Here is a 12,028-nt window from a genome sequence, read left to right as displayed (position 1 = left end):
AACTTGGGGTCAGCTCACAAACTGCAGAGCGTAAAAGTACATTTAATCATCCTCCAGTCAGAGATGATCCCAGTAGGTGAGTTTACTGTTTTCTGCTGTCATGAATCTCTGGAAGAGGCAAATGAAAATAGAACTGGAAAGCTGCACTGAAAGGTTCAGACACAGAAAAAGGAAAAAGAAATAGGCTACAGTAAGAACAAGAGTTTCTCCACAATTGGGCTCAGCATTGAGTCTCTTAAGCTGAAGTAGGCAAGTACTTGTGTGTCCCTGTGTAGATCAGCATTTGGGTGTTTTGTGGGTGTGCACGAGTGTTATCATGTGCCTCTTTGTGTGTGCATTGTGAGGAAGGATGTGCTACGGCAGCAGCTCTATTGTTTCTACCTCGCCTCCTGCTCTTCCTTCCTTCCTCCTCCCTGGGGTGTAGACAGCAAACAGAGACAGCTTTCTCCTGTATTTGGACATGACCCATGAAGGTGCGGGTGATGACTGCTCTGATGGAAAGTAAAAAGAGAACCTTCCAACAACACGGAACGTGTCGCTCTGTGCTGTGACTGGCTTTTGAGCCACTCGTTACAACACCATTAAAAATGACAAATGCTCTGATCAGCTGCAGTCTACGGTCAGCAATTGATGCCTGATGCTTCTGAAGCCTTGTGCATTTCCCCAGTTCATCAGTTAGTCACGATTGTAAAAGTTATTTATTACATAGGAACCATAGTTTATTACAAATGTCCAATGCTTTTATTGAAGGTAAATATAAACACATAAAGGTGTACTATGGTTATAATTGAAAATAATTAAAATGTGTTTCTTTTTTGTTTAATTTGTGTTATGAAAAAAATAAAGCTCTGAGGCACACAGAAATGTTCTTACCTGATGAATTATTTGGATGTTTGAAGAAGAAGGGTCCAACTTTTATACAGTTGAACAAACTAATAAAAATCCAATATATATAAAAAGGTAAACAAAGCAAATTAGCAGTCATTTGTAGATTGTTAGGAATTTCATTTGAAGCAATGTTGGAAATATACCCTGCGACAGACTGGCGACCTGTCCAGGTCGCCCCCTGCCTTCGCTCGGGATAGGCTCCGGCAGTCCGGTGACCCCGAAAGGGACAAAACGGAAGAATATGAATGAATGTTGGAAATATTTTCTATTGATGAGTGCCATCTTTTAATACTAACATAGTCAGACAGCATCTAATCTTCTGTTCTTTTGATTAAATTTATATCCAGAAACATAAAAATAAAATGATTTTGTATCAAGTGATTTTGCTCAATCAAATGTAAGCCCTGTATACATTACAGCAATGTCAAAATCATAAGCCATTTTTCCAGTCCATAAAAGCTCTAGCAGGTAAAACGAATCTGGGACAGTGTGCTGTTAAGCGACACCACTGAAGTATTAGGGCATCCAATGGCCCAGGGTAAAACCAGGCCTACTCAGATTGAAGATTAACAACTTCATCCCAGTTCTTTAGCCCTGGGGATTTAGGGGACATATCTAGACCAAGACAGGTGTATGGTTCTGGGCTACAAGGCGGGAACTGCCTCTTCCTCTGCTGAAGCAGACTCTGGTCCTCTGGGCCCCTGCAGGGAAAAGCCCATTCTGTGTGCCATCTGTTGCAGCACACGTGCACACAAAAGGGGTGTGAGAGGTGCAAAGGGAGGAGGCTGATGTGCAGCGCTTGGTTAAATCATTAAGAAATGCAGCTGAATTTGTCAAATATATTAAAGAGAGTTTCCAATGCAAATCAAAAAAAACGGATCCACAACTCATCCCAAAATTGATTTTTCACATGTTTGGTTGGGAAAGAGATTGTAGTAAAAATGAAGATGATCAACTACTCCACTGATCAACTGTTTTCTTATTTTGAACCACAAGATGATTCAGTACAAAAAAATCCCTGTTCTTCCAGCAACTGGGGTTTACGGCTGCAGTAGCAACTTTCAGCCAACTGGCGGCGTTACTCCCCTTCCGTGCGGCGGACGTCGTTCCAAATAGGTCAAGGAAAAGTTTTGTGTTTTGACAATGCGAGGAGGGCGGAGCGGCGGGTTGGCCATTGGTTTGTGAGTTTCAGCTACCATTCTTTGATTGGCCCCGGCAGTCTAATGGGGCTGAGAGCAGGCAATGTCGGGTGTCCCCCAAACCCCCCACAACACCACCCTCACCCACCCCTCTGTGCGCATCCGCCAGCCCCTATACTCCGCTTTTCCCTTGCGCTGACTGTCACACAGTGTTTACTACGTCTTGAAATGTGACTCACATCAGAGACTGTCTGCTGGAGTCTGGCTCAGACAAACCAGGGATTCTTCAGACGCGCACCTTGCGTCTTGGTTATCTGGGGACCCGCTGTGGAGCATTTCTACCCTTCTGCCATGACAGTGGATTTGTTTACGCTTTTGTGCGCGCTGGCCATTACGTCCTCTGCTATGGAAGGTAAATAAGAATCAGTGGGATTAAGCGCGCGCGCGTCGTAGGCGCGGTGAAGCTGGTGTCCAAGACGCGCTGTGAAGCTTGGGGATGCTTACAACGGTTTCTGCTGGGCAGCGCTGCGTCTCCAGCATTCAGAGATGTGACACACGTGGATCGGAGCAGATGGTTCTCCGCTTATTTCTAAGGATCACTGTGAAGAATAATTATCTTTAGGACTTTTTGTCATTTTTACGCACACATTACGCGTATTAATAACACATAAACAGTACAAATATTCGTATAAAAAATAACTGTTTAATTTTACTCTTTTTGTGTGAACGCGATAATAGTTGTGAAAATATTTTTTTGTAGTTGCTTGTGTCACTTCATTATTTTAAGAGAAATGCGTTTTTGCTCACTCAAAAATATACTGCAACTCACATCATCATTAGATGTTTTATTGAAACTAAAACTTGTCTGACAAACCCCAGACTTTATAAAGTTGTTCTTCTTTATAAAGAATTTATATTGCCATAAATGTCTTCATTTTATGAATTAAAAAAAAAGTCTCTACTGAGAGCAGTGAAGCGCCTTTCTCCCTCGTTTTACTGTTTCCTTTTTCATTCCTTTATCCATCTCCATTCCCTATTTTCAGACTCTTGTCAGCATCTTCTTTTTTTCCAGTTTTTTTTCCATCTGACACACACTCATCTGGACAAGTGCTGCTGCCACTACTACAGTAGCTATTATATCCTCAGTAAAACATGTTTTTCATTTCCGCTTTGGGACCTTTGGGACCAGACACTCTGGGCTGTTGCCTCCATGAGTGCCTGCTGGAAGGATAGCCCAGCTTCCATCATGAAATACATATACAGTCTGTTCTCATTTTATAGTATTATGACTCATCTTCTTTATTAAAACCTAGGGAACATGAGAACTGCCCAACGTCTTTATTTGCTGGTTGTGTCCAACCATCCAAATGAACAAACATTTTGTTTTTCTCTGATCATACAACTGCAGCTTTCTTTTTGTTTTTCTTTTTGTGCTCAAAGCAGACTGTTAAGCCTGAATTTTCTTTATGAGAGTTTAAGGTCAAATGTTTACCCTGCAAGAAATGCATTATAGAGAAAACACTGATGGCTGACTTTTGCTTGAAAAGATGAAATGAGAATGGAACAACTGGGCATGGAGCTGGGCCTCTGGGTTACCTGAATGAAAAGGATGACAATGGTTTTCTTGTTTTGGTTGCTAATTAATTGCTAATTTCTCATTGGGTTGGCTGAAATCTATTCATCTATTTTTCTTCATTTTCACAAGTGTTTAAGATGTGAGATGAAGAAAGTTGAGCACATTTTCCTCCTTAAACTTTTTATTTTATTTTTTAACCATGACTCTAAATAACATGATCATCACGAACTGTCTCCGGTAAAAGGAAAGAGGGGCCTTTCGGCCACATGGATGAACTGGATGGGTTAATTGACCCCTCTACATACAAATTCTCCGGGGAAAGACTTAATACCACAATAATGAAGTGACAAATCATAAGAGGGATGGCCTGAGAAAGAAATGCTTCAGAATGTGGCTGGGTTGTAGAAGTAATTCAACTGGAAGCTGAAACAAAGTGTTTTGTGTTTCGGATCCAAACAGTCTAGATTTAGACATAAATAAAAAAAAAAAGAAAAATACATGAAATTCATTTGTTCAGGAGTTCTTAAATATAAACCAGTTTGCATGCCATTTAATAAGCATAATTTAAACTTTTAACTCTTAAACTCCCTTTTTGCTTTCTGTCACCCTCCCTGCACTTCCCAATTTCCTCCTTTCTCCACCTTAGTCTGTGGTCTACTGTTTTTTCTTTTTTTCCCCACTAATCCCCCCCTCCACTCTCGCCTCCCTCCTCGTTGTCTCTGTGGCAGGCGTATGTTTTTTTTTTTTGCCAACAGCAGCAGTAATTCTCCTCACTTACAGAGTCATTGCTTATTTCTGTTTGCCCTTAAACCAATTAGGCTTAGATAAACCCGCTCATTTAACGGCCTGGAACTGGGTGGTAGAGGGAGGTGGATGACAGAGAAGAGGAAGGGGGGGATCAAACAGCCGTTGAGGATAGACATGGAACGAGGGAGATGAAAAGATGAAGGAGATAGAAAAGGAGAGGATGGTTTATTTCAGAGGAAATACAGTATGTGTTTTACAAATGAGAAGAGTGAGACTGAACAAAGCTGAGAAGGTAAATGAGCACCGAGCTGTCTTAGGTATTTGACATAAAGCAAAACCTGAGCTGGGCGTCTGTGGTGTAAAACAGCAGTGGTGTTTAATGTGAGCAGGATGGGAGGGTGTTAGTGATGTCCCTCAACATGACGTGAGTAACTGGATCGCTCCATGGTGATGCACCCTCCGAACTTTCAGTGTTACAAAGTTAAAGGGCCGGGACTTTGATTTTTTTTTCCATGTTTTTCAAACAGCACTCTGGATCCACAATAATTATGACAGCTTTTAATTCCTCTAGTAGATTGGCTTAGCTATAGGTTACACAATGGAGCAACCTATGGGGATTTAAAGGTAAAGCTCCAGCGTCAAAAGGCTCAGTTTGACTTTAATTGCAAAAGAACATGAATTTCACAAGACAAGATTAGTCTGTGTTAAGGGTAGAATTTAACTTTTCTGGATCAATAAGCAATTTACTGTGCAGCACAAGCCACATTTTTGTTGTTACAACATCTACGTTGAAAATATATATTATATATGCATTATTATTTACGTTAAAACTGTAAAAGTCCCACTTGATCTATTATAAAGCGTTCCCAGTGGTCTTTAAATTATGATTATGATGATTTTAGCCAAAATCCAAAAACCCTGTGTGGTTTTCTTGAACCTAGTTTCTGCAGAGCGGACTGTTGGAAGGGAGTAAGCCTGCACTCATTTCCTATTAAAATTTTGTTTACACACACTCCCGCCAGCTCAGACATGGAAAACAAAAGACGTTTGTGGATCTGTTTGTCTGCAAGAGGATGCATCCAAATGATGCAGAGCAGGGAGCTTGTGGTTATAGATTGTACTTCAGGCTTTTTAAGACAACATTTTTTCATCTGGTCCTGATTCACCACTATTTGAATAAAGAAATACTCAGAAATGCAATTTTACTCTTAATTTGCTTTATGCATGTCTTCCATCATGAGAAAAATGCCACAAGAACATTTTAAAACCGCCAAAAAACTATTTCCATCGGAGTGGGTTTTCAAATAATCAGAATTTCAGTATAGTTCATGAAAATTTTAAGAACTTCATCGCAGTTTGGCGGCAATTGTTTTACATAAACATTTCCTTTAAGATAAGTAAGTGCAGATGTGTTGCATATCACGTGACAGCTGTGATGCCTACTGAGTCAATGCTCCCTCCAGTTCTACTATCTCTTCTATGGAACCCATGCGTCATAAAACACAGGATGGTGAGAAATAAATGACAAATTTACGGATCTGAAGTGGCTGTCCATAAACTTAAAAGCCTTCATTCGTCTTTTACGGTTCATTCAATCCGAAGGGATAAGTGGAAAGTACGGTGCTGTACCTAACCTGCAGATGTCTGCTTCTTTCAGGAATCTTAACCTAAGCCTCTCTGTCCTCTTCTCCTTTTATGCTGTGACTTAACATGCTCACAAAAATGTGTTAATTTGCAGCATCAAGCTGTGCCTTCTCATGATGATCCAACATTTCCAGTCAGAGAATCTCAGCCAGTTTTGTTGTGACAGCTGAGCTTTTATAGACGAAAAAGTCTCTCTAAGACTAACCTTTTTTTTTTATTGTGTGAGCCATGTGATTTCACAGGCCTGCTAAGTCTCTAACAAATGTGAAATCATAGTTTTCTAATACTCTTAATTAAACTTTTCTCAAAAACACACACACACACACAGACAAGACAGGTATGTGTGGGTGGAAGTAGAAGGACAGAAATTATCTAAAAGATTGTGTTGAGTGCTCACATGAGTGCATTTTGGCCAGGGGCACTACTGCTGACCTGGGAGCACCTGAAGTAGAATTAAATTCTTTGCTTGCACTGCCATTGTTGATGTGTTGTCAGTAGAGTGCTAAAACCATTATGACGGACTGGATTTGCGGACAAGCTCTCATCTAATAAAGGAAGCTTTCTTTTGCCCTCCGTGGAAAGACTGCTTGGCGTTAAGGCACATTTAGGCAGCTAGTCAGCTTTAACAAGTTCAAGTTCAAATCCTGCCATAAGTTGATTGACTTGAAGTCTGTAAATGCTATCTGCAGCTTTTTTTTTCTGTTAGACCGTTGTGCTCGGATGGAGGCAGCGTGACAGGAATGAGGGATCTGTGCAGTTTATGTTTTTCATCGTTTTGACAAAAAGCTGCTCAACCGCTTATGTAGATGGGCAGAAACGATTAGAGGAGGTAGTTGTTAAGCAATATCTTGTCTTCTTTCCAAATCTTTTTTTGTTTAAGATTTGCAGGAATGTGTTGATCGATGCTCTATTTTATGTTTTGTCCCTTCATTTCAGTTTGGTTAAGTTCAACTGTTTTGCTGAGTTAGAAGAAACTTTTTTTAAATGATTTCTTACAGATGTAGATTTGCTGGGGTAAGATCATTGTTGTTGTCAGATGTTCCTAAAAGTGACCAAAGCGTAATCTGGATTTAACAGCATGGAGTTTCTGATACAACAGCACCAATCGAGGTTTTCAGATTTTAAAATGATCTTTAATTGTCAACCCACCACAATTATCAGGTATTTTTGTAATTGTTCTTTTCTAAATGATGTGCTTTGTTTTATAATCCTATCTTCTTTTAGGTTTTGCTTTTTAGAAGTTTAAGGCTTGTTGTTTGTTTCGAGCCCTGGAGATAAAAATCCTTTCTGTTTAAACTAGCAGAAGCGTAAACCCTAACATACTAAACGAGGCCAGTAGAGTCTGAGATTCGGATCAGGAAATCTTCACAGATCTGTGTGCAAACACCTTTGTTTTAGAATCACATCATCTTTTGAATCATCGTTGCCATGGAAGGAAAAAATTTTAGATTTAGACTTAGTCAGCAACTCTCAATTTCTGTGGAAACCATTTGAGTTGAACTGGCAGTCAATCTGATTCTAAAAGTGTTGAACTCTTGACCTACACCTAACAATTTATGAAAAATACTTTTAGAGTTATGAAATTAAGAATTTGTGTCACAAATTTGTATACAAATATATAATACTCATTACGTTTAACATTTAGATGCTCAAAGATTTAAAGTGGTGTGAGTATGAATGAGCATGACTAAATGATTATTTTTGAAGGACCAAGCATAAACCAAAAAAAAAGAGTCAAAGATGGATTTAAAATAATAATAAAAAATAAATAAATAAATTAAATTAACACAAGAGGCCGTCAGCTCTCATCTGTCTTCCCAGCTGTTGGACAGGACAAGTTAGAAGAAAAAAAAAAAAGAAAAAAAAAATTAACCTGGTTGAAAACACTTCACTTTTATCTCAAATAAACTAAAAGGATTCATAGTCATAAATGTGTCAAACATTTATTTTGTCAATAAAATGTATACAATTTTAGCAAAACATATAAAAAACTAGACTTTATTGTAAAAAAAGACAAAAACAAAAAACAACTCAGAATTATTTTAATTTTATTAATTTATTTTTTTATCTTTTCACCTTCTCCAATAGGGACCCTGAACAACGGAACATGGCCCTTTATGGTGTTCCCTTAAACTAAAAAAAAAAAAAAAATAGATTAAAGATTAAATAATCAAAAAGGATTATTAAATGGTAACCTTTTGTCACTGAGAAAATGCCATGTCATGTTCTGATTGCAGATTGGCGCAAGGCAGTAGTACTCTCTCTTAATTTTCAAGCAACCTACTTTTCAAATAATAAAAAAAGAAATTTAAACCAAATACATTTAAACATGCAATTAAATTTTACTCTCTGCAATACAATTAATCACAATTAACTACAGATTAACATCAATTAATTCTTAAGGTACATTTTAATGGTTTCCCTGCACTATTTATGTATGAGTAAATGTGTGTTTATTTTTAAAATATTATATATATATATATATATTTATTTAATCTGTTGTATTTACTGCCACACAGTGTTAAGGCAGGAGCATTGGCACACATCTATTAAATTTCAGTCACAAGATAATTCCATTCATTCAGGTCTTTCACTTCACAGAGTTTTAAGTAAGTGTGCCAACCATCTCCTCAACACGTGCCAGCATCGTGCTGGGCCAGGTTGGCACAAAAAATTGTTTTTTTTTTTGTTTTGTTTTTCATTGCGATCCGAAATTTTAATCCAAGCCATTTTGACTATTGTAATGAACAGTTTTTCCTATATTTAATAAAGAGTTTAAAACCCTTCCTTTCCATTTTATATTAAAATTTTTGAGTTTTTACGAGCAAATTTTACACTTATTTTTACAATGTAAACAATGATACATATGATCACATTCAGATATGATATTTACCTTGTTGTCAAAGCTGTGTAAGAAACATATTTGATTATGTTCTGACACAAATTCCATGTATGTTCAGCAGTTTGTGTACCGTACTTTCTTCTCCTCACACACACACACACACATAAACTCACACATACAACAGGCGTTCGGAACAGAAAAAGAGACCCCCTGATAACTCACCTTACCCCAGGGACATCTGAGCCTAGAGAAGGCCAGATGGTGGATGCAGACTGGGAGCTTATGCATGCTCACTTTTTTATGTACCCCTCATTGTGAAAAAGAACAGTTTCTTGCAGAAGAGTGGAAAAACAGAGTGTAACACTAAGTGCTTATATATTTTTTAATTGCATGTGTTCATCCAAAGGTATCTTCTATAGAACCCTGTCTGCCTGCATCTTCCTTGAATTCCTCCAGTGTCCAGAGATTTGTTGCACAGATGCTATCAGTCGTGTTAGGTTCCACCCATTTTGTTTTGTGCCTGGCTGGCCCTTATCAAAGCAGGTGGCAGACTGTGGGATGAGTACGAAGACCTTATCTGTCCAGTCTCATGGATAAGCAGAGCATAAACAGCATACGTAATACGTTGGAGTACAGGGATGAAAGTGGTGACGCTCCTGACACAGTTCAACCTCAAACTGTGTGAGTCATCTGTTTGCTGGAAAAAGCCAGTTCTCTCAAATGGTGCGAACACAACATGGGCAAAGACACACAAATGTATGCCCTAACACACACCAACCCCAGGCTTGGTGTGTGCAGTAGCACAAAGTAAAAACAAACCCTACAAGCCACACCTTGTGGAAAATGCGTGTAAATGATTGGCTGCAGTAACCTGCTAACCCTCCACTCAAGGATGTTGGTGCAAAAAATATACTTCTTCCTATTCTTTTTTTCTGCTCCAGAGCCGTTTTCTCTCCTTTAGCACCTGTCTTGTTCATTGTATGACAGTTGTTCAGTCAGCAGGAAAAGGAAGCCCCTTGAACATTTTTTTTTTGAAGTGGGAGGTGAGGGATAAAGAAACATTGATTATCCAGTCTTATTTCTTGCTTTTTGTGTAACCTGGCTCCTGAGGCCTCCACAGCTACAGCACCATTTCCATCTCATGTCCTCTTTTTAAATGGCTACTTAAGACCCTGTCCATTCCAACCTCTCCATCACCAGCGCCCACCAGAAGCCCACAAAAACCTTCTCTCAACTTAACTTCCACACTGTTTCTTGTTGTCTGCCAGATCACTCTTTTTAATTAAATTTGTGAAAAATTGCAATGTTCCCACCCTTTTTCCCCCAAACTCACTGCCTGAAAATAATTGACTCTATCTGCTCCTTTTCTGCCCCTCCTCCCACCCATACTTACCTCTATCCGCTACAATTTTTTGGTTAAACAGTTGCATTCTTGGAATGTTGTAGGGTCTACCCCAGGAAGAGATGTGAAACTTGAGCCTGCCCTCCAAAATATGTAATAGGCACAGCACTGGCAGGAACAGGAAGAGGGTGAAAAGATGGCTGCCGTTGTGGGACTTCAAGAAGACAAAGAGCTTCATTTACGGTGGTTAAAATGAGATCTGTTTTGGCGTCAAGCTCAGAACCATTTTAAGAGGACTTTTAAGCCTTGCGGTCATTACTTAGAGGGCAGGCAGGTCAAGGTGTTCACAAAAGGTTGGTGCAAGGGTGCAATGTTTGTGAGACTTCAAAGGTTTAGGAAAAAAACATTTCATGAAAAAAATTGTGTGCTTCCTTGATAACAGCATAACCAGTGGATTTAGAAAAGAGAGAGGAAATACAAAGAGATTGTTATTAGGGCTAAATTTTATAAACTTGGGTAAAAGCAGTTCCACAGAGCCACTAGCAGTCTTTACATTTGAAAAGAAATACATTTGAAAAAGAGTCCTAATATTAACAGTCTAATTTCCTAACATGGACATAATGTGCCTATTGCCTGCACTTTTCTTCATTAAAAATGTAATCTATTACTAAACACTGGTCTCAAAATAAGATGGCAGCAGAGGAATTGCACATGAATATTTACCTTGGTGTGTATGTGTATTAGCACCAAAAATAAAAAATGCGTTGGAGAAAGATGAAGTGCCCATGAAGTGCAAAATGGAACTTCAGATTCCAAGAGGGACGCTGATGGGCCGATAAGTATCAGTAGTGGGAGGACAGTTTTCACCCTTCGTAACACTGAATTCTACTGCCGGGCAAATTTTATCCACCCTGTTCTGTCCACTTCTCTAGCTGGATAAGAAGAGCATTTGTGAATGTAATTAACTATTGATTTGAAGCATGGAGGGTAATGGGAAACGAGTGGACAGTATCTCGATTCATCAGCAGCATGTAATGCTACAGGCTGGCTGTAGGGCAGCTAAATATCTATAGAGAAATGAGTTTGCTTAGTAAAAAAAAAAAAAGTTATTTTTTTATTTTACATTTTTTGCATGTGTGCACATATAATGTAAACAGGAGTAAATGACATTTCCAGAGATCCCAGGGCTATCTGTTCTTTCATAGCTGTCGTTGACAGGTTTATCATGTCACTTATTTATAACTTTATAAACAAATCCTATTCCATGTCTCACAATCATCCCAACCCGACCACATATCACGTTAATGTAATGCATCTTCATGTAAAACCATTGATCATCCTACCTGATAATCCATTTTTTTAAATGCAAAAAAAAAAAGCCAAAAGTAAATTTGCCAGATGAAAATGGTGTTCTCGTCCATCATCTATGGCCTACATCACTGTAAAGTCTTTTTTTTTTTTTGTCTGAGGTGAACTGGAGGACAAGGATTAGAAGTGCAGAGTAAAGGGGGACAAAGAGAATGAGAAAACAATGGGCTTCCATCATGCCTTCAAAGGTATACGTGCTAATTAGGAGGCTGGTGGATGTGGTCGCTAACCCCCAAGCATTTCCAGCCCTCTAAATTGTGTTTGTCATTTAAAGTGCCTGTCCTTGCACTTTTCTGTAAATTTGTTCTTTACCCTTTTAAGGATTTCGTAGGGGTGGTAGTCAAAGGACGAGCCTGATCTCTTTTGCACTGGGAATTGTTGAACATTGAAAAATTCAATGTCGTGTTTGTTGGTAAAAGGTCATTAAAAATTCCGCGGTGCAAGAAAAAAGAACAAAAATGAATGTTATTTTTGGGAAGTGC

The 12,028-nt window shown here is 38.8% G+C and overlaps 1 protein-coding gene across 2 annotated transcripts in view; it reads left to right on the top strand.

Moving 5' to 3' along the window:
- The first annotated feature begins 2,092 nt into the window (after positions 1–2,092).
- The window catches only part of ephb1 (EPH receptor B1), a 159,592-nt gene continuing 149,656 nt past the window's right edge, over positions 2,093–12,028 (top strand). The window contains exon 1 of one of the 2 annotated variants that reach the window (XM_011486792.4): positions 2,093–2,439. In XM_011486792.4, coding sequence (XP_011485094.2) covers positions 2,379–2,439 — 61 coding nt within the window. In that variant the 5' untranslated portion in view covers positions 2,093–2,378. The remainder of the gene's footprint in view (positions 2,440–12,028) is intronic. The other variant, XM_004079228.5, reaches the window with a different exon arrangement.

The sequence above is a fragment of the Oryzias latipes genome, chromosome 17, assembly GCF_053564925.1.
Source record: "Oryzias latipes strain Hd-rR chromosome 17, Olatipes_Hd-rR_3.1".
Taxonomy (NCBI): Eukaryota; Metazoa; Chordata; class Actinopteri; order Beloniformes; family Adrianichthyidae; genus Oryzias; species Oryzias latipes.
The sequence above is the reverse complement of the archived record's forward strand: the minus strand, read 5'-3'. Positions and strand labels throughout refer to the sequence as shown.